At 38.9% G+C, this 20,347-nt stretch overlaps 1 protein-coding gene across 4 annotated transcripts in view; it reads right to left on the bottom strand.

Annotated features, from left to right (window-relative positions):
* Positions 1 to 3,919: 3,919 nt before the first annotated feature.
* The window catches only part of SPAST (spastin), a 41,525-nt gene continuing 25,097 nt past the window's right edge, over positions 3,920 to 20,347 (bottom strand). For all 4 annotated transcript variants that reach the window (XM_075748861.1, XM_075748860.1, XM_075748858.1 and 1 more), the window contains 7 exons: positions 20,120 to 20,211; positions 17,326 to 17,405; positions 16,443 to 16,485; positions 15,718 to 15,797; positions 12,956 to 13,026; positions 11,012 to 11,052; positions 3,920 to 9,363 (listed from right to left, as the gene is read on the bottom strand). In XM_075748861.1, the coding sequence (XP_075604976.1) occupies positions 9,241 to 9,363; positions 11,012 to 11,052; positions 12,956 to 13,026; positions 15,718 to 15,797; positions 16,443 to 16,485; positions 17,326 to 17,405; positions 20,120 to 20,211 (530 nt within the window). In that variant the 3' untranslated portion in view covers positions 3,920 to 9,240. The remainder of the gene's footprint in view (positions 9,364 to 11,011; positions 11,053 to 12,955; positions 13,027 to 15,717; positions 15,798 to 16,442; positions 16,486 to 17,325; positions 17,406 to 20,119; positions 20,212 to 20,347) is intronic.

Raw genomic sequence — 20,347 nt, 5'->3', positions numbered from 1 at the left:
CCCCAGCGTCCTCAGCCCGACAGCCTTCCCTTGTGAGAGAGGGATTTTGTACGAAACCCGGCTGCGTTTCTGCGTTTTATCTGCCCGTTATCTGTGAGAACGCGAGGAAGGGACTCCGTCGTGGTGGTCGCGATCCTCTGCTATGACAACTCGTTTCCTAGTGTGATTAATCCTCCAAACAAAATTACATCTAAAGTCACGTTGGCATCACTACGGCCAGCCCCCTCTCTGCTGCTGTATTCAGCATTAATGGCAGTAAGCACGTACCCTTCAGAGTGGATTTTTTCCCAGCAGAACGCTGAAAGGCCATTAGCTCTCCAAACCATAGGAACTCCTGAAAATTCAGCCGCTGTGTTGTGTGCTGAAGTTCTGAGCCCTGCTGCCAGTGCTCCATGTTAAAACATTAGAAGAATAACAGTTCAGGGGAGTGATCTACAGTCAGTCTAAGCTCATCCCAAAGTCTGCTGTGGTGCAAAGCAGACTTTGAGGGAGGAAAAGCACAGAGCCATATTTAAGATAGTGCTGTGACTACTGAGGCTCTGGAACATGGGGACATGAGGTCTGCAAGGTGACAACAATCCCCTTGTGTGGCCTGGCTAGCAGCCTACTAAAATATCCTCAGTAGTTTCTGTCACAAGGAATGTGAATGGTAAGATCACTTTACATGGAACCAGTGCTCACTAGGAACAAAATACAGGAACTGAAGTCTTCAAAGTTGGGATACTCTGTTAAGGAAAATTGCATTACAAAACACCTGCATGGGATTTAACATACAGAAAGATTTAGTCACATGACAGCTTATTTATTACTGCCTTTGAGAAATAAGTGAAAAGAAGTAGGAATAAAACTTGAAGCTAGATATTTTATTAAAACAAATTATTGTGCCCAGGAAGATACTTAGAGTCATAGAATTGTTTTGGTTAGAAAAGACCTTTAAGATCATCAAGTCCAACCATTAACCTAGCACTGCCAAGTCGAACCACTAAACCATGTCCCTAAGCACCACACCTACACATCTTTTAAATACCTCCAGGGACGGTGACTCAACCACTTCCCTGGGCAGCCTGTTCCAATGATTGACAACCCTTTTGGTGAAGAAATTTTTCCTAGTACCCAATCTAAACTTCCCCTGGGACAGCTTGAAGCTTTTTCCTCTTGTGCTATCACTTGTTACTTGGGAGAAGAGACCAACACCCACCTGGCTACAGCCTCCTTTCAAGCAGTTGTAGAGAGCAGTAAGGTTTCCCCTGAGCCTCCTTTTCTCCAGGCTGAACAACCCCAGTTCCCTCAGCCACTCCTAAGACTTGTGCTCTAGCCCTTTCACCAGCTTTGTTGCCCTTAAGCACCTCAATGTCTTTCTTGAAACAACCTTCTATAACACTGCCCTGTCTTTGGTCTTTTAATGGGCTACTTGGTTGTCCAATGACCACAGTTAAAGTGGTTAAAAATGTTATTTGCATCTAATCTATTCTGTGAAACATACCAAAAGACTTACCTGACTGTGGTTGGGAGAGCAGCCTTTAGCCTGTATATCAACTGAAACCAGAAACAAGCCATAGTCATTCCCATCTGCCTTGGATAGATTTTAGGTGTGTGTTGTCTCTGGTTCCTGTGCATTTGCAGAACACATGATTTCATTACTGACAAAATTTGTTTCCCAGATTCTGAGTGCATCTAGTCCTTATAGGACACAGCATCATTACGAGCAACTATCGGACTGGACAGGTAATTGTATTCCATGAGACACATATTTAATGTCTGAGACTTGCTCAGTCTAAGCTGTTGGCTGTAATGAAGAAATTTCTTCTGGTATACCCAAGTAGTTTGAGGAACAATTTAAAAATAAATAAATCCATTTTCAGTCTGTAAAATTTGTGTGATAGGTAAGAGATTCAAACTGCAACGTTGTCGTATGTAAATTCTCCACAGGCTGCAGCTGCTGCTGCCTCCACTCCAATTTAACCAGGAAATCAGAAGTCAAGTGAACCACAGGGGTAACATTTTATCTGTATGATATGCTCCACAAATACAAAGTTGTTTGGTTACTTCATTATTACCACGTTATCAAGCTTTTTGATTATTTCACATCTTAGGGTATTTCTTCCCAGAAGAGGCAAAGTTAGTTATAAGAAATTGTACTTCTACAATTCACGGAAGAGAAATACTACAGTTAATAGCACAGCTGATGGCAGTATTCTGCATATAACAAAACTAAGTCTTCAAGGATGTTTTACAGCTGAGGCAAGTTTGAGGCCTTTTAGAAATGACTAAAATGAGATTTGAAAATCATAGAAGTTACAATATTAGAAAGAACATATTGCGCTTACAATATATATTTGCAAAAAAAGTAGAATCTTCAAAAGCATTTGGTAAAAACAACACACTTGTCTTATTATGTTGGTTGTAGGCTTCTGAAATTCCCACTTTGTTTTTTCTAGCTACACCACAGCACCAAGGAATCCCTCATGTCTGTTGAGAGATGGATTTTAGTTAAATTGTATCTTTCTGCATTCACTACTTTGTAATAGTTTCTGTATTATCATTACACTGAATAAAAAAAAATGACTTAGTGAAAGTTGCATAATTGTCTGTTCTGGAGCCACATGCACCCTTGTAGGAAACAGGCTGGATTTCACAAGTTCACAAAGTATTTGGAAATTTGCAGAAAGATGGCTTGAGGAAAAAAAACCAAACAAAAAAAAACACCCCAAAACTTTAAACTAATTTTTCTCACTTTTCTCTGGCAAATTTAAAACATTAAAATACAGAAATGAACAGATTGTCAACTGAAATATGCCTGCAGCTGACACCAGGCATGGCGCCTTGTCTCACATCATCTTGGCTGGACTGGGAAAAGACTGATCTTCTTACGACCAGGCTATGCTGCCAAGTCCATAATCTCTGCAGATTTCAACATGGTGAGTGCTCGGATATTGTTTTCAGGCTCTTGCTTCTTCACTAAATTTAACTGAGCATTTCCTCTACAAGAAAACAAGTCTATTTGAGTATGCGTAACCTATACACGAAATTGCTGATTGAAATAATTTCAATGGTTCGGAATCTACCTCCAAGTAGTAGCATCTCAGCCAAAGAGAGATACTGGATAATTATCCTGGATAGACAACAATGGTGGCTTTCTATCCCAGGAGTTGAGGCTTGACAGAAGCAGTAATAGCTCTTCTGCTTCAGTCCAAAATATTGGAGTTTTCTTCCTGAGTGCTGTATTGATTTTTATTTGGTTTGTTTGCTTTAACAGTGATAGATACAATGACATGTTGAAGGCAGGGGTCATGGTGGCTTTTTCAGAGAGCCCTAATGCTACCCAGATACATAATATTAAAATTACTCTAATCAAACTTTTTTAAAAAAAAAAAAATCTTATTTTCAGGATGTAACTGTGAGAAAGCCCTGGCAGTTGTTAGCAGTCCAGATGCAGCCTCAATACAATAGCTAGAAAGAATGACAAAGAGTAAGGAGATGCAGGTAAGTGAGGTATTCTTGTTACCTCAAAAATAACAGCAGCAATCTCCCCCCAGCAAAAGTGCCATATCAAGATGCTGTTCTGATATCAAGAAAATTGGCTCCAAATAGGTATTTTCAGGACTTCGCCATAACTACCAGAATTAGTTATGTGAAGTGATATAGCAAGCCTAGGTAGGATAGGAGGATAGGCACACACTTTCAGTTTCAGCACATTTATTTAGGAAGTAGCACTTCTGTTTACATTAGTTTTAAGAACTTGAGTTATGTCCTTTAGAAACTAAAAGAGGTATTTACATATTTATTGTTCTATCATCCGGTATACAACACTTGATTCTTTTTTTTTTTAAACCAGCAGCAATTAAACCAGTGTCAGGTTTAATGAAAAGGCTCTTAGTTTTGCACATTGTATCTGACAAACAGACCAGAAAACAGTAAGAACAGGACAAATGCAACATTTTATTGTGAAGCTAAAGCTATGTGACTGCTCATCATGCTTTTTTTACATTGCTTATTAATAAAATGGTGTTTAACATTTCCGAAAGCATTCTAGAAGAACAATGAAACAAAAATGCTTCAAAACAACAAAATTCAAGAATTAACCCCATCCCAGACTGGAGTCATCCGATATATTTGATGGGGGGTGGGGTATAGTGTTTTGTTTCCACCTTTGGTTTTTGTCACTTTAATCCAGATTTCTGAAAAATACTGACTAGCCCTTCGCATGAATAAAAATTTGAATCATGTGGCAAAACCAGTTTCTATATTTCCAGTCCCTCTGACAGTTGTGCGAGTATCAGATAAAGTACTTTCTTCCCACTTCTAAAGGTAAGAACCCTGCAGAACCGAGAGGCTACACACCAGCATCTTAGAAGGATACACCTGTATTAACCAACTGCAAAGAACATTGACCTTTTTCCTCAAAGCCACTATGCTGAACCAGGATTTTAAGAAGTGCATCTTATGAAAGCAAGAAAGCCTGACAGCAAAACAAGGCTGATCACCGTAGTTTCCAGACATCATGTCAAGAATTTGGAAATCAAAAGATCAAACTCTGAAGAACCCACAGTGTTTAGCCAACGTATTTAATCCACTGGAGGAGTGTATGCCTTGCCAATTATTGCCGAACTCGGGAGGTAGTTATTGACATAGCAATCGGTTTCCGCTCTAAGACAGTTAACAATATACATGAGAAGCTGGAAAAACACAATACACATTTCCCCATACTTCAGAAGATGATTTTGTATTTGCAGGAAGTGACAGTTGAACTTCCTCATCCTGTGAAATTACAATTACAATATTTAAAAGAAAAAATATTGGAAAGAATATTTAAAGAAAAAATTCTAAAAGAAAATAACTGACCCATTGGTCATCTCTTAGGATGATCAGCAGATCATCCTAAGCATGAAAATTCACATAGGTGAGTAAAACAACATCCTTCAACACTAAATAGCAGCTCAAGAGAACCTAACAATGAAACCAGCAACTGCCGCTAATTAGCACAATGACTCGAGATGACTAGTTGCATTCACTACCTGCTTGCTACTTTTCATTCTGTTCTTGGTATCTGGTAGAAGCCCCCAGCACTAAAAGCATCATGAAAGCTTGAGCTCGCCCCACACAATGAAAATCTGTAACCTACAATAGTGCTTGCCTCGTCCCAAAGCTGCCACACACAGAAGCAGCACTAAAGCACTGGAGTAGCTAGGTAAGCGTGTCGTAGGCACAACTACACATGGCCTGCGTCTTAGGGTAGGAAAGCACTGTAAGAATCTAGGGCACAAACTTTCCCCATAGGCGATTCAGGAAGCCTGAAGTGGAACGCTGCTTTCCACGCCAGTTGTAGAACAGACATCTGGGTTTAATTTGCCAGCATATCTGACTTTGGTATTCCCAGTGCCAAGTACTTCAACTGCACAAGATGGACTTGGCAGCAGTGCCAAGCAGTGCTAAAACCTGCTTGTTTAGAATAGAAAAAGTACTATCTATTCTGCACCAGAAGGTAAATTGTCTAAGTTACATGTATAAAAACTGCCATTTTAAAAACACTTGAGAGAATCTAACAGTGAAATCAGCAATGGTCTCTAATTAGTGCAATGACAACAAATTCCTTCTCTTCTCCATTTTAAAGCGTTACTATCACATTTATTATCACAGGAAGTTGCAGGGCCATATTCAATGAAACTGTATTAGCAACTGACTGAAGTAGAGTCAGTAAGACATCTCGGACAGAATGTCCATTTCTAACACACTGAACTCCGTAAAGTCTAAGAAACTAACATGACAGAGACTTACATGTGGACAAATATCCTAGTTTAAGGCTAATCTTTAATACTCAGTGTTGGCTTTGCCTTGGCTGCAAGGAGAGAACCTGGACAGGTTTGGCGTACTCTACAGAAAAGTCAACATTAGTCACAGGAACATTATAACACTTGACAAATTTTCATTTTAAGGAGAAAAGAGCATCACACAGTGCTCGAGTTTTTCCTCCTGTTACACCACCAAAAGCAGCAATCCACTGCCTGAGAAGACGCTGTTCTTCCAACACGTCAAAGGTGTGTTTCCTGCTTAACAAAAACAGGCAAAGATGTATAAAGAAGGTTGCTAAAACAAAAACTGGGGCTTAGGGGGGATTTCTCCTTCCAGTAACTGCTACACTTTAAGTCAGTAAAGCACACTTGCAGAAGGCCAGGCAAGCTGCTTCCTAACCATCTCAAAAAAGTGGGTCAAATCACTCATTAGCAGTGGGCAGATTCAGGAAGAGAAAAAAAAAAAAAAAAGTGGTTTAGAGAGCTAACATAATGCCAATCTTTGCAAAGGTTAAAAGCATCCAAGCTGCTGTCCTGCTTATCCTATTCTAATTTAAGATACTGTATTAGAACATAATTTGATTTTATGGTAATTATGGTTGCAAAGTTCTATATAAAATACCATAGATTTGGTAAACACAGGTATTTTGGTTTGGGTTTTTTTTTGGGGGGTGGCAGGGTATTGGTTTTTTCCAGATCTGCTTTTATACACAGTTAATCCAACAGATATATGAAAAATCACTGAGCTGGGACTTACTCAGTACATGTAAAACAAGAAACCAGAAGATGCGAGATAATGCCTTAAGGAGAACAGAATTACTGTTAAAAGACACTACTCGGAAAATAGCATAAAAAAGACATTTAAAGGAGATTGATGAACCAAACAGCACTTGGTCATGGGCTAAAAATCCAGCAGCTGCGGGGCAAACTGATGGTGCAGAACAAAATGAAGTTCTTATTACTGTGTTCCAGAAGTAATTTATAGAACCGTAGTTCATCCATTATGCAGAAAACAAGCAGAGCAGAACAGCTAACCAAAAAGCAGTGGTACCAGTCACACCAATTCTCCTGACCTGAACCGGTTGTACAAACAAGTGAATGGGCTCGTCTCTTGCCTTTCCAGAGTAGCAGCTCAGAGTTCTGACCCTTTGTGCTGCATACTGCGGGTGGTTTAGCAGATGGGAACTTCGCCCTCTACATTTCAGGTACGTGTCACATGCCAACAGGTAAGTACCTGAAATAAATACCAGTATATTCCTCAAAATTAAGTGGAGAAAAACAGAGTTCGGTAACAAATATTTAGGAACACTCAAAACCAGTAGTGTTAGCTTCAAAGGTCTCATTTGCAAACGATCTCTAGGGAAGGTTCCAAGCTTCATGACTAGGAAGACCAAAGGCCTTTCTTAGCTGCTCAGCTAGCTGGCAGGTGCTAACAAACCAGTAATATTCATGCTTAGCACTACGGAGTCTATGACAAACATGGACCAAGTCAGCCAGGAATCTCCAAGCACAGAGATGGTCTACTGAAGGCAGAACGAAGGCAAAGCAAGCAATACATGAGATTTAGGAAACAGAAATCTTTTAGCATTTCTCACTTCTCCAGGAAAGGGAATCAGGGGAACAGAAGTCACATATTTCATTTACATCAGACATACATTTGAGAGAGTCATACCCTTAGAAGGCTAGAAGTGGTTTGGTTAGACTATTTCAAAAAGGCATACTAGTGTAACACAATCTTTTCTTATTTAATTGCTTTTAATCTTAAGATCAGTTAAAAGCATCTCTGGTTCAAAAAACCAGAATCCCAAACATATTGCATCTGTGAAAGTTTGACACAGTTTCTGCTATTTAGTACCCAATACTATGCAGTGAGCACAGAGTCCTCTCTGCGCATTACTATATTTACACTGCATCTATCAGCTAGGGACTTTTTCATAGATATATAAAATATATATATTATTTATAGTCAACTTTCAGGTGAGTAGTCCCAGAAATATTTGACTTACTCCTACCAATACAAAAAAATAAGTTAAATAAAAAGTTAACATTTTCTGTTAAGACCAAAAGTAAACAGAGCTTATAACTCAATTTAAACAACTGTCAACAGTATGCATTTTTGTAATATCACTAAATTGGGAGAGTTGTCTTTCAAAAAAAAAACCCACCTAAAAACAAACAAAAACCCCACAAACCTGGTCTAACAAGGAACTAGTGCTCTGCCTTGCAAACATCTGTGTTCAATCTGTGTAGAATTTGTAAACAAGATGTCAGGCCTTTAGAAGTAAAGGCAAAGATGTTTTCCTTTATTACAGTATTTAAAGGCTATCACTTAAATGGTCTTTTTTTAATAGCTTGTCATTTATATAATAAAAACAAGTATTTGTACAAAGATGCAGTTTCTTTTTAAAAAAGCAGATCAGTTGAGTGTTTCATAGTTTAATATATAAACCAAAAACATATGAAAGCTATAAAAACATTAATGTGCCATGTATTAAACATGTAGCCTCGTATTTTAATGCTTACATGTGTAGATTAAAAAAATTATCACAATGGAAATTTTACTTTATCATCAACAGACCAAAATACAGAGTAGAAACACGTCATATCCGAAACTTGACAATTAGCATCACTTACTCTCTCAAACATCAGCTGGGCTTCAAGTTGTACACCATAAGCATAAGCTAAAATTCTACCAATGGAAGCGTTACAAAATGCGTTAAAGAGAAAATACTGCCAGTAAATGAATGTCTTAGTCTATTTTTTTATTTAGTAATTTATTTTTTTAAAAGACAGTTTGAATTGGTTTTATACGGTTGAGGTTTTTTTGCTGTTCTGCTATCAAAGGTCTTCCTTAAAACTGTTCCGTGAACAAGACTGTCACATTAAATGAACCAAAAAAGACAAATAATAACAGACCAGCTGCTTTTTACATTTTAATAATCATAATTCCCCAATGCTGTTCTTCCTGTCTGCATAGGGAAATTGTTTTATTTGGCACATTAAGAATAAAAAAAAAGTCAAAAACCGAACCAAAGTTTACAAACCTCCAATTGTAAGTTAGTAGTTATAAGGAAGAAAGCCAGACATCAATGTCATGGCAAAATTAAAAACAAAAAGCCGCACACACAACATAGGGAAAAGGTTTTCCAATGATCAATATCATCAGAGCCTTCTAGCTGAAACAAAATACACATATTATTGTTCAAACCATAATCGGATTGCTAGGAATCTTATCTCAAGTCCTATTGTGCTCTTACTTACAGTGTGTAAATCCTCACTAAATGGCAAGGAGGCTTTGATGAACACATTTCACATTGTATAATTTTTTCTTAATCTCAAGTTTTAATGCAGATACTTAAAGATCTGTAAAGTCCTGTAAACTCTGGCTGCTTTTCAGTAGTCTGTACCAATTGTTCCTTAGGCAGCACTCTGTTTCACTTCAAGTAGTGTTTCACACTGTGGTATCGCCAAAGTCCTTGTTCCAACGAATATATGCTTCCAGGGTCTGAGGGCTCAAACTGCGCTTTATCTTCTTCAAAGACTCAGTGAAATCTGATAGTTTGATATTTCTCATCTAAACAAAAAGTGACAGACATCAGGATCACAAGTGATTTACGTGCTTCAGTTTATTCAAGAAGTACTTCAACTGTATTCTGCTTCATCTTGATACAAGGAGGAAGTTGGGTTTTTTTACAGTGAAAACAGTCAATCACTGGAACAACCTCCCCAGGGACATGGTAGAGTCCCCATCGCTGGAGGTTTTCAAGATGCAATAGGGCAGGGTGCTAGATAATCTCCTCTAGGTTCCCTTTCCCACAAACAGTTGGGCCAGAGGACCTTTCAAGGTCCCTCCCAACCTGGGCTGTTCTATGACTCTATGACCTGATGCAAGAGTCTTGTAATTTAAGACTATCAGTATTTAATGTTTTTAATAAACTAACATTTGGTAATCATAATGTCTGCTGCCTTATTTAATAGCCCATGAGATGGTGTTATTACTGCCTATTTCACTAGGTGGTGCAAGCTGGTGCACATGAGGACACACAACTGAGTAAAGAGTTAAGATGTGGGATTTTTTTACATTTATGGCATATCTCTGCATACCAGGAGAGTAAGGAGAGTAAGGCACGAAAGTTCCCACCCTTACCACAACTGTATTCAGACTATAGTGCGCTGTCAGCTAAGCAAACCCGATTATCTAACCTCTCTGATTGAACATATACCTTTCCATTGTCTGCTGAGGACATGCTTATAAGCAGACATTTCCTGTATAGAGAAATGCCCAGACATGATGGGAGATAACCAAGGTGCATGGATCAAAAAGTCTCATTATTGAACAAGTATTATTAACATTACAATTGGAGCAGATTCCCCATGTTTCTTTGGGACTAGTGTTTATGGGCTACTGGATGTAAACGTGCATTCACAAATCATCACAGATGTTCTCATCTTCCTGCAGTAAATCCTTTCAGCTTATCATAGCCTGAGCCATGATCTAAGGCCAAACACAGAAACAGAGGAATTAAGTTTTGCTTTATTTTCGTCTATGGAACCGTAGTTTGCACACAGATTTGAACAGAAACTTTTATACACAGGACCAACCTCTTCCTTTTCTTTTATGTTTACAGATGCAATTTGTGGTGAGGAACTTACTTAAGCTTTTTATTTTTATGTTTTCTTGCTTCACGATGGTTCATGTGAATGAATATAAGTATTATAGACACACACAAACAAATCTGTTTTAAAATCCCCCAGAAGTTCTCCCTAAGATGGCTTTCTTTAGGTAAAGACAGGGGTGGGAGGTGGAAATAAAATATTTGACATAATACTTCTGGAAATGTTTTGGGGGAATAACACTGTGAGAAAATAAAAGCCATCATCTGACAGGTAACAGATCAAGTTGCAGTTCAGTGAGAAGGAAAACATAGAACAGACAGCTGAAACTAAGGACAGCAGAGACTTACTGTTGGAAAAAGGGGTGCTCTTAAGCCTGATAACCAAGAAAATAGACAAAGAACCTCAGACATCTGAGAACAGATTTTCTTCTCAATCACTATTTGTAAAGAATTTTCTTCAATGAAGAAGTAATCAAAAGGGGCAATACCTCCAAAAAATTATGGTAGGTATTTGGTATGATACTATGTAAATAAATGGACCTTAAAAGTTTCTGGTGAGCATGCACTCTATTCAAAGGGGAAAAAACAACTACTAAAACAGCATACCTCACTGGCAGACATGTTCTTCACCTGTTCTGGTTTTAATTCTGTAAAAATAAAGGAAGATCAGTGAGTTTCATAAGAAAAACTTTCATCCCTTCTGGCAACTAAAGCATGTTAGAAGCACATTTCCTCTGAAAAAAAACCCCACAGCTAAAAATTATACCTCTCTGCCTCAATGTAATCTCCTGTACAGAAAGGTACATGGTGTTTTTACCTCCTCCTTCCCCTTTTATCAGCTCCTCAACCAGGCTGCTCCCACACTCAATCACTGCAGGTACAGTACAAAGCAGTAGCAGAACTATTTCCTTCTTCCTAAAGCATGGTGAACAGCACACCGGTGTAACAGAGCTGCCTTCCCCACCCATTGCTCCTGGTACCTACAACCCCCCCTAACCCCTCAAACAGACACAATTTTCAGGAAATGGAAAGGTACCATCAGTCAAGAATACAGAAATAAGATCAGGCAGGACAAACAGGAATGCTTCTTGCCCCATGCAGCACTGGTGGGATCTAATCATTCCTGTATCCTTCACCATTTTACACTTCTTTTTTACTTGCAATATTGTTACGGGATCAACATATTCCAGTAAACTTTTTGCTCTGAGGGTGCAAGAAAAAAAGCCTAGGCAGGATTGGCAAGGCTGACACTAAAAAAAATTTTAAAAAATAAATTGTTTTATATGGAAGCCAGGAGCAGGTAGAAGAAATAGGTAGCACAACATTTCATGGTGTCTTCTCAAAATGGACTTGCATGTGAAGTGATTTGTCAGCAAAGTAGTGCCTGCATACCTAAATGCATACATTATTAATTCAGCCACTCTAAATAAATATATTCAAAGTCTTAAGAGACATGACGTCTCTTGTGCGAGCCGTTGAATGCAATTCTGTTTCCCAGTCATTATGCAGGATTTTGGAAGATGTGTCTTACAATCTCAACAGCTGAAAGTGGGTAAAAAAACCCCCTTACTTTCCAGCAGCTGCTTTCAGAGAGATAGTGCACTGGCAAAACTGTGTGCTATAGGATTTCTGACTCAATTAAAGAAAATAATAAACCAAACACATCCACAAAACATGCACAGAGCTCTCCTCCCCATAAATCATTTAAGACAGTTGCAACAACTTTTATTTACACATAATCGGCTGATATTACAGGACACTTCTGCTCTGGCTGCCTTTAGTACCTTTCTGTCAGGTAGGACAATGTATCTGCAAACACAAACTTAACATCAAATCTTCACAAACTTTTCACAAAATCCCACTACTGATCCCCACTAAACAAAATCAGCCCCCTCAGTTGTAGCTACTGGACACATAATAACTAGCTAGTGAAACAGAACAAAGGGGGGGTGCTTGGAAAAAAAGTATTCACTTTGCATTAACATTGGGTTTTTTCAAAGTTGGCAATATCTGAGGAAGAACAAATCTAGGTAAAACTCTGCTTGAGTCACAATTGTCATCTGGATCACAATTCAACATTAAGAAGATTTAAAAATTAAAAAAGCTATGCTGTTCAAACCATATCTAAAAAAAGCCCAAAACACAAATTGTTTCGGTATTTCCATCCTTTAGACTTGAAAGAGATCTGCCCACTTTATAAAGACAAGTAATGCAGTCAGAGACTGCTATTCAAGTACTGACTGAGATACAACAGAACTGACACCAGCCTAGGAAAGATGCACTACTTAAAAACCCCAAATCTGTGAAAGGCGCTCCACTCTGCTTTCCTCTTAAGACACAAAAATTGTCTGTTTCACATGGGGAGGTACTGATGAGGTTTGTGTAAGGTAAGTCTTAGAAAGATGCTATTATGAGGAACAGGCCAAAATCCAATCTAAAAAGCTTCATTTCAGAGGTTTAAGGATTGTAAAGATGTAGGAAAATATACTATCTCTGATATAAAGGGCACTGAGTTTTTTCACAACCTCAATAAAAAGCTATGCAGCTTACCTCGAATAGGGCCCAGCGCCGCATCCTTTGCTAATGCGGTTAAATCACTTCCAGAGTATCCATCTGTCATTCTTTGTCAAAGGAAAAAGTGGGGGAAAGGAGGAAGGAAAAAAAAAAAAAAACAAAACCTGCTTCAAACCATACCAATTTAATTGCAGATGATTAAAATGTAAATCAGAAGCAGTATTATTTTGATGTTGGCTGGCAAGTTTAACAAATCATAAGTGCATTCAACATAAGTGATCTATATATAAGTCTTTCCCAGAATAAATTTAAAGTACAGATATTAGAGTCTCAAATAACATTCTAGGAAAAGCAAAGAGATAGCAACCAACTTGGATTTGTAGATGAAAATTAATCTCAAGCACGATTACTATTTCTGTTACAAGAATGCCCTACCACTAGTTTGTCATCATTTATTATAGATTAATATAAAACCAAAACCTCAACTGTCCTGTACTCTTTCAACCTGATCAATACAATGAGAACACAATACCATACATTTATTATGAAGTGATCACATGACCAGTTTTCTGAACAGAACTATGTGCACATCAGAGCCAGAAGGAGGGCAAAAGCAGGCATTACTAAAAATCTAGCAGCAGTGTTTGGTTTTGAAAACAAATGGTAGTTTTGCAGTATGCCCTTAATGGAAAGCCATGGTAGCAGCTGACCCATGGACTCCAGGGAGTACAAAACTTTAATTCAGAAGAATAAACACAAATCTGAGTAGCAGCACCACTTTGCTTAGCAAGTTAAAGCACAGACAGCAGTATTTCTGGTGGAAGGCTCTTTTCTACTGTTGAAGGTTTGGTACCAGACTATACTCTCAACATACCTGGCAAGCTTCTTCAACTCTCCAAATTTACTGTCTCCATTTTAGCAGAGTACTGAAACAGCCTCCTATAGTTTACATGTGGAAAACGATCTCTAGCACAGCTAAGTCTGATGCATCGACTGATTCCAACGTTAAAGCCTAAACCTGGAATTACTAATGATCGAAAAGCAACTGAGGGACTTGAGATGGCTGCAATAGCCTGAGCGACAGCCTCAGCAGTTATCTGCAGAAGCCTGAACACTTCACACATTTAGCTTCAAGTAACAATTTTAATTCAGCTTGGAAGTGAAATACAGGTCCTTATTCAGAAAGCAACAGGATCTCTAAGTGTGCTTTGCACACACTTCCCATTGATTTGGGAAATAATACAGTGTAAGTGTGCAGGTATTCTGTAAGTGAACTGAAAGGAAGATAAATTGTCCTATCTGCTGGGGTTTGGTTGGGGTTTTCTTGTTTGGTTTTTTTTGTTGGGTTTTTTGTTTTTGTTCTTGGTTTGGTTTTTTTTTTTTTTAATAAGGCTGGCAGACATACAGATCATTTAAATCCTCAGAACCACAAGGAGGAGGTGGGGTGGGGATCAAAGGACCCAATCTCCATCGGAGCTTTTCCAGAATTGGATTTAATTTCCAACTTAACCAGTTAAATACTTTGCAGATTAAAGGTCTCCACTGAACCAGGAAGCCACCAGCACGTACTACCAACATAAGTGAAAAGGAGTAGTAAGGGTTACCTAAAGAACACAAACACCAAAAAACCCCACCCAGCTTATAGAGCAGTGGCTAGCTGCAGCAACAAGAGCTTCAGAGCTCGGTCTTCTGGACATCATTAATCCTGTCATAGTTTATAGAAATAGTTGCAGAGGAGCGAAGGAACACAAAATCATGAAGGAGTTTAAATGCCCATCTCTTTCAAAACAAAGAAAGATGGCAGATGCAGTAGGCAGGACCCTCAACTTCTATATTTTCTCTAAACCCTTTAAAGAAAAAAAGTATACTTAAGTTGCATTTGCATTTTAATTCATAGATTTGCAGTCAGAATCCAAGACACGGTCTTTTTCCTCCAGTTAGCTATTACTGCAGCCTAAGCATGGCCTGAGCTAGCATCCTTCAAGCAGAGAATTTATTCAGTTGGATTATACATCGAATTTCTGTAATGTTACTAACACTAAGAGGCTGACAAATGCTACATCCAAGACTGTACTCACCTCCCGTGTACTACCACAAACAGAAACTGAAGTACATCCACTTGCATATTTTTAGTGTCTCACGCTCTGTTTTCATTCCTTCCTGCCCTAGGTGCTCTATCTGCTTTTCAGTCTAACTTCCTTCACGCCCACTACATTTAATTTCTGAGGGTGACAAACAGCAGGACTGTACCCATCTTAACCATGAAAAACATAAAACAACTTAGTTTCATAATAGGAAGGGCATGTAACCCACTTTTCCCAATCAGTTATGAAACTGAAAAGAATCTAAAGTTAACCAGTGCATGCTCTGCTATAGTTGGTAATACCTTCAACAAAGGTAGCAATGGACAAGCAAAGGAAAGTTGCTTTTGATTTTAAATGCATGCCAAGTGTAAAACTGGTGCTGCCTTTTTGCATCAAGGAGGAAAGCTAGACTGCCTGGGAGACGGGTGGAGAGAAACATCCCCCTCCCATCTCCTCCTCAGAAAGAAAAGCACTGATGAGCATGTTTCAACAACAGAAACCCAGGCAGGTGGTGTAGGGAAATTTTTTTTAATATATATATAAGTGCATATATAAAAACACTTCTATACACCCTGACAGGAGACTATCTTCCCAATTCATTCACAGCAAGTGTTGTCACTATCTGATGATTTACCTCAGTTACATTTTGACTGAACCAAACAGTCTGAATGAATGGAGGAGCGTATTTATTTAGTATAGTTACAAAATACTTACCTAGCTAGCTGTGCCAACTCTTTTTGGGTCAATGGACTTCCTTGCTTGCTTAGAAGATTTTTTAGCAAAATCAATCTTGTCTGAAAAGAAGATACATTTGTCAGATGTAAAACTCATTTTCATGGTATGCTTAAAATTCTGTTGCAACAACGAAACGACGTGTTTGTCAGGTTTGCTTTTGTGTTTCACTAGTTTAAACTTGCCTGCAGTGCCTCTGTGATTAGACCATACACTATAATGTCTTCAGGGGAAGAGATAGGGATTTGGTAATAATGAGATCAAGGGTCAAACTACTTCAAGAATAATACATCAGAATCCTCATCAAAAGCTCTAATCTGCTGGTGAGCTGAAAAACATTACTTTAAGAAAGCTACTTTCATCTTTTGCAATAAATACTCTTCTCCAGCCAACCAAACGTGCTCCTGCAAGCCCTACTTCAGACTTGTCCATGCCTGCTAGTATCAAACCAACACCTCACCAGCCAAGAAATACTGAGTAGCTACTACCAGATTTGCTACTAGCACATGTAAAAAAAAAAATAAAAATGCAAAAACTTACAGACAGTCACCAGAATTAAAGCACAGTGTATATGGCCAAGCTGAGCCAGAAGTTCATTCACAGAATTGTAATCATCCCCTCGGGTATAGCCTATGAGATGTATTTTATTCTCTTTTTTAATAAATTTTATCTTCAAATGAAGAAAATGCATGGAAAGCAATACTTACTTCCTCATTTGGTAAAGACACATATACCCGTTTGGTGAATCGTCTAGGAAAAAACCAAACACACAGATACATATATACACACACTTTCATAATTTTTTAGCGCATACAGATCTAACATTTGGTTTGATGTCAGAATTTTACCTACATCAATTTTACCTACATGTAGAACTACAGGTTAATAAAAAACAAAAAACAAAACAAAAAACACAACAACAACAAAACCAACAACCAACCAAACAATATGCACAAGCCACTGGTGTCACCTTACTCTTATTTGAAGTTACAAGACTCCACCCAGAGAGGAAACACTCTAAAGGCAGAAATACCACTGACTACTACCAGCATCTCTTCACTGTACACAAAAAAAATCTTTGGAATCATTAAAAGTTTGGTTTATTTATTCAGACAGTGCTGACATGCCTATTTTCCTCAATCAAAAATGAAAAGAAAAGCAAGTATGAGAACTTGTAGCAAAAAAGTCCTAAGGCAAATATACAGCAAGGTCTATAATTGCATGGGGCATCAGAAGTCCAATATTCACAGAGAAAAAAATATTGGATTTCACCAGTCAAATGTCTTCCTTCATCCTGCCATTAAGATCCAAATAATAAAAAAAGCAATATATTAAGATGCAAGAGGGTTATAAAATGCTGACTTGGTCTCAACAGGTTCTGCTGGTTTAGACAATTCCAAGGCTTGTGCAGATGTATCCCAAAAGAGATGAGACAGGCACTTCTGTGAGAAGTTAAATAATTTAACCTTGCCAAGCAGCTTTTGGTACTTATTCTGTAACTTAAAAAACAACCAAGACACTAAGTAGCAAAACTTGCTCTTCATAATGAACATCATATTATTGTACTCAAAGGAAGAGATATTTTGATACCTGAGAACAGCATCATCAAGCTCCTGTGGCCTGTTTGTTGCTCCCATCACAAGTATCCTGTCCTCTCCAGAAGACTGCACCTATATAATGTAGGAAGGCAAGACAGCTTTCAGTATACATCAAGTAATAATACAACAAAAATAGTTACAGACTTGCCATGGATTCATCACACTCATGGAATCTTACCATATGTGCTTTCCTCACAGCCCCCCCCAGCAGTTAGCTTTAAAACATTCTTTAGACTACGAAAAAGTAAAAAGGAAAAAAAAAAAAAAAAGGAATGTAAACACAAGTGTTCAAGTTATGTTGCTCGAAAAGAGTAGTGCAAGAGCACAAATGTTGCTGTGGAATTGCATGTTTCAATGCTGGGGAAAACAGACTACAAAAAGCACTCAGAAGTTTAGTCATCCAGAGATAATCATGTTTAAAAAGCTAGAAACTTTCTGCTCTTGTGAGTTTTAACACCAAACATTGTTTTGAAGCCTACAGAGAAAGAGAATCAAAACCTTACACTGAGGTAAAGCCAGAACTACTAAATCAGAGACTCATCTAATACGGGTCTCGCAAGAAGCTAGTAATCAAAATGAGAAGCTATTCAATAGCACACAGACACAGTAGTTTTTCCCCAAGTCACTCAATTGCATAACTTGATTTTATACCCCAGAATATAGAGCATTACAGCTTCCAAACTTCAGAAAACACATTTGGGTATCACAGACATGTTATTAGTCACCTAGTGTTCAATCCTTCATAGACTTAAGTCTGTTGCTGCCTTACTGAGTCCAAAAAGTTCCACAAAAAATATTGTACAATATAGTTACACCTTGATCCAAAGTTTACTAGCTTACTAACAATGTTTAATTTTCCCCTTTTCATTTTAAGAGAAAACTCTGTGTGTGTGTAATAATTTCTGCATATCATTGCCACATTACATTATTTGTCCTGATTCATTCCACTTTGGAGAAGTTTTCCCTTATCTTCTTGTCTCTTTATACAGTTATTTTCTCCTCCTGCACCTCATTACTATTGCTTCCATACTGTAGCAATATTCCACTGTGTAAGAGGAATATAAACTAAGATTGTTCAATACAAAAAAAGTGTTGCATGTATTGGGTGTGTGTGGCAAGGTTTTGCCGGGCTTATCAGCCATGGTGGGATAACTTAGTTAAGAAGGGGAAAAAAAACCTGCTGCGGAAAACAGCAGTGGAGAAAGGAGTGAGATGATGTGAGAAACAGCTCTGCAGACACCCAGGTCAGTGAAGGAGGAGGGGCAGGAGGTGCTCCAGGCACTGGAATAGAGATTCCCCTGCAGCCCCTGCAGAAGACCATGGTGAGGCAGGCTGTCCCCCTGCAGCCCATGGAGGAAGGATGGGGAGCAGATATCCACCTACAGCCCCTGGAGGACCCCATGCCAGAGCAGGTGGAGACACCCAAAGGAGGCTGTGACCCTGTGGGAAGGCCACGCTGGAGCAGGCTCCTGGCAGGAGCTGTAGCCCTGTGGAGAGAGGAGCCCAGGCTGGAGCAGGTTTGCTGGCAGGACTTGTGACCCCATGGGGGACCCATGCTGGAGCAGCTGGTGAAGAACTGCAGCCTGTGGGAGGGACGCCATGGTGGAGCAGGGGAAGAGTGTGAGGAGTCCTCCTCCTGAGGAGGAAGGAGTGGCAGAGACAACATGTGATGAACTGACCACAACCCCCATTCCCCATCCCCCTGTGCTGCTGGGGGGGGAAGGAGGCAGAAAAAATTGGGAGTAAATGAAGATAGGGAAGAAGGGGGACAGGGGAAAGCGGGTTTTAAGATTTGGTTTTATTTCTCATTATCCTACTCTTATTTGATTGGTAATAAGCTAAATTGATTTCCCCAAGTGGAGTCCTGTTTTGCCTGTGACGGTAACTGGTGAGTGATCTCTCCCTGCCCTTATCTCAACCCACGAGCCTTTCACCATATTTTCTCTTCCCTGTCCAGCTGAGAAGGGGAGTGACAGAGTGGCTTTGGGGGGCACTTGACCTCCAGCCAGGGTCAACCCACCACACTGTGTGACAGAAAAAGATGCTGATATGAATTTGTTCCCCCTCACAACTATGAAACCCAGTTCCTTTTCCTGGGTATTACATATGTGCTATTAAATATATTCTTACTGTATCCTGTCATCTCCAGGTCATGATGCCAAGAAAAAACTTATAGCTCAATAAAAAGCATACTAACACAGAAATTAATCCTTCTGATGTGTCAGAGCTGTGGATACCCATGATCTGCTTGAAATCCTCATCTCTCAAGTCTCACCTTACCCCTTGACAGTGCATGCTTTTGTGACACATATCCCTTAAAAATAAAAAAGACACAACTTAAAAGCCATTAATCATCTTTTACTTTGCCAGAAGATATGTGCTTCACCAAAACATACAATTGCAATCAAGGCTTCAACTCTGCCTAACTCTCAAGTGTCCCTCTTGCCTTGTAAGAACATTTGTTTTAACAGCTCCTTTATTATTGCCATTTGTTATCCTTTCTTCTCTGTCCATAGTCCTTCAACCCATGATTTCAGCCAATCTTCAGATTACTACCTTTCATCCCAGACTGAATTTTCAAGAATACTACAGTAAGCAGGTAAAAAATTAACAGCAATAGAAAAAAAAAAAAAAAAGCGCTGTTTGCCAACCAAGGTGGAGGGGAAGAAGGACAGAGCTAAGCCCCAGCAGCCAAATCCTACTGTGCTTCACATGTAGCTTGTACTGGCACCCACTACATTCGCCAATTCAGCTAAATCAAACAATACTCAAGACTAAATACTTACACCATCAAATTCTATTAAAAATTCTGTTTTTAGACGCCTACTAGCATCATGTTCACCTTCCCGTCTTTCACACAAAAGGCTATCAACTTCATCTGAAAACAAAGAAATACATCTTAATTAAGCATATAACATTAAAGTCTTCCTATTTGCCTAAGTTCTTCTGCTAATATAGGGCTCCAGTAAGAGAGATCAGATCTTTATTCCCCAGGAGACAGGCAAATCTTGGTG

This window comes from Balearica regulorum, chromosome 3, assembly GCF_011004875.1.
Source record: "Balearica regulorum gibbericeps isolate bBalReg1 chromosome 3, bBalReg1.pri, whole genome shotgun sequence".
NCBI lineage: Eukaryota > Metazoa > Chordata > Aves > Gruiformes > Gruidae > Balearica > Balearica regulorum.
Note: the sequence above shows the minus strand (reverse complement) of the source record. Positions and strands in the feature narration are given on the sequence as shown.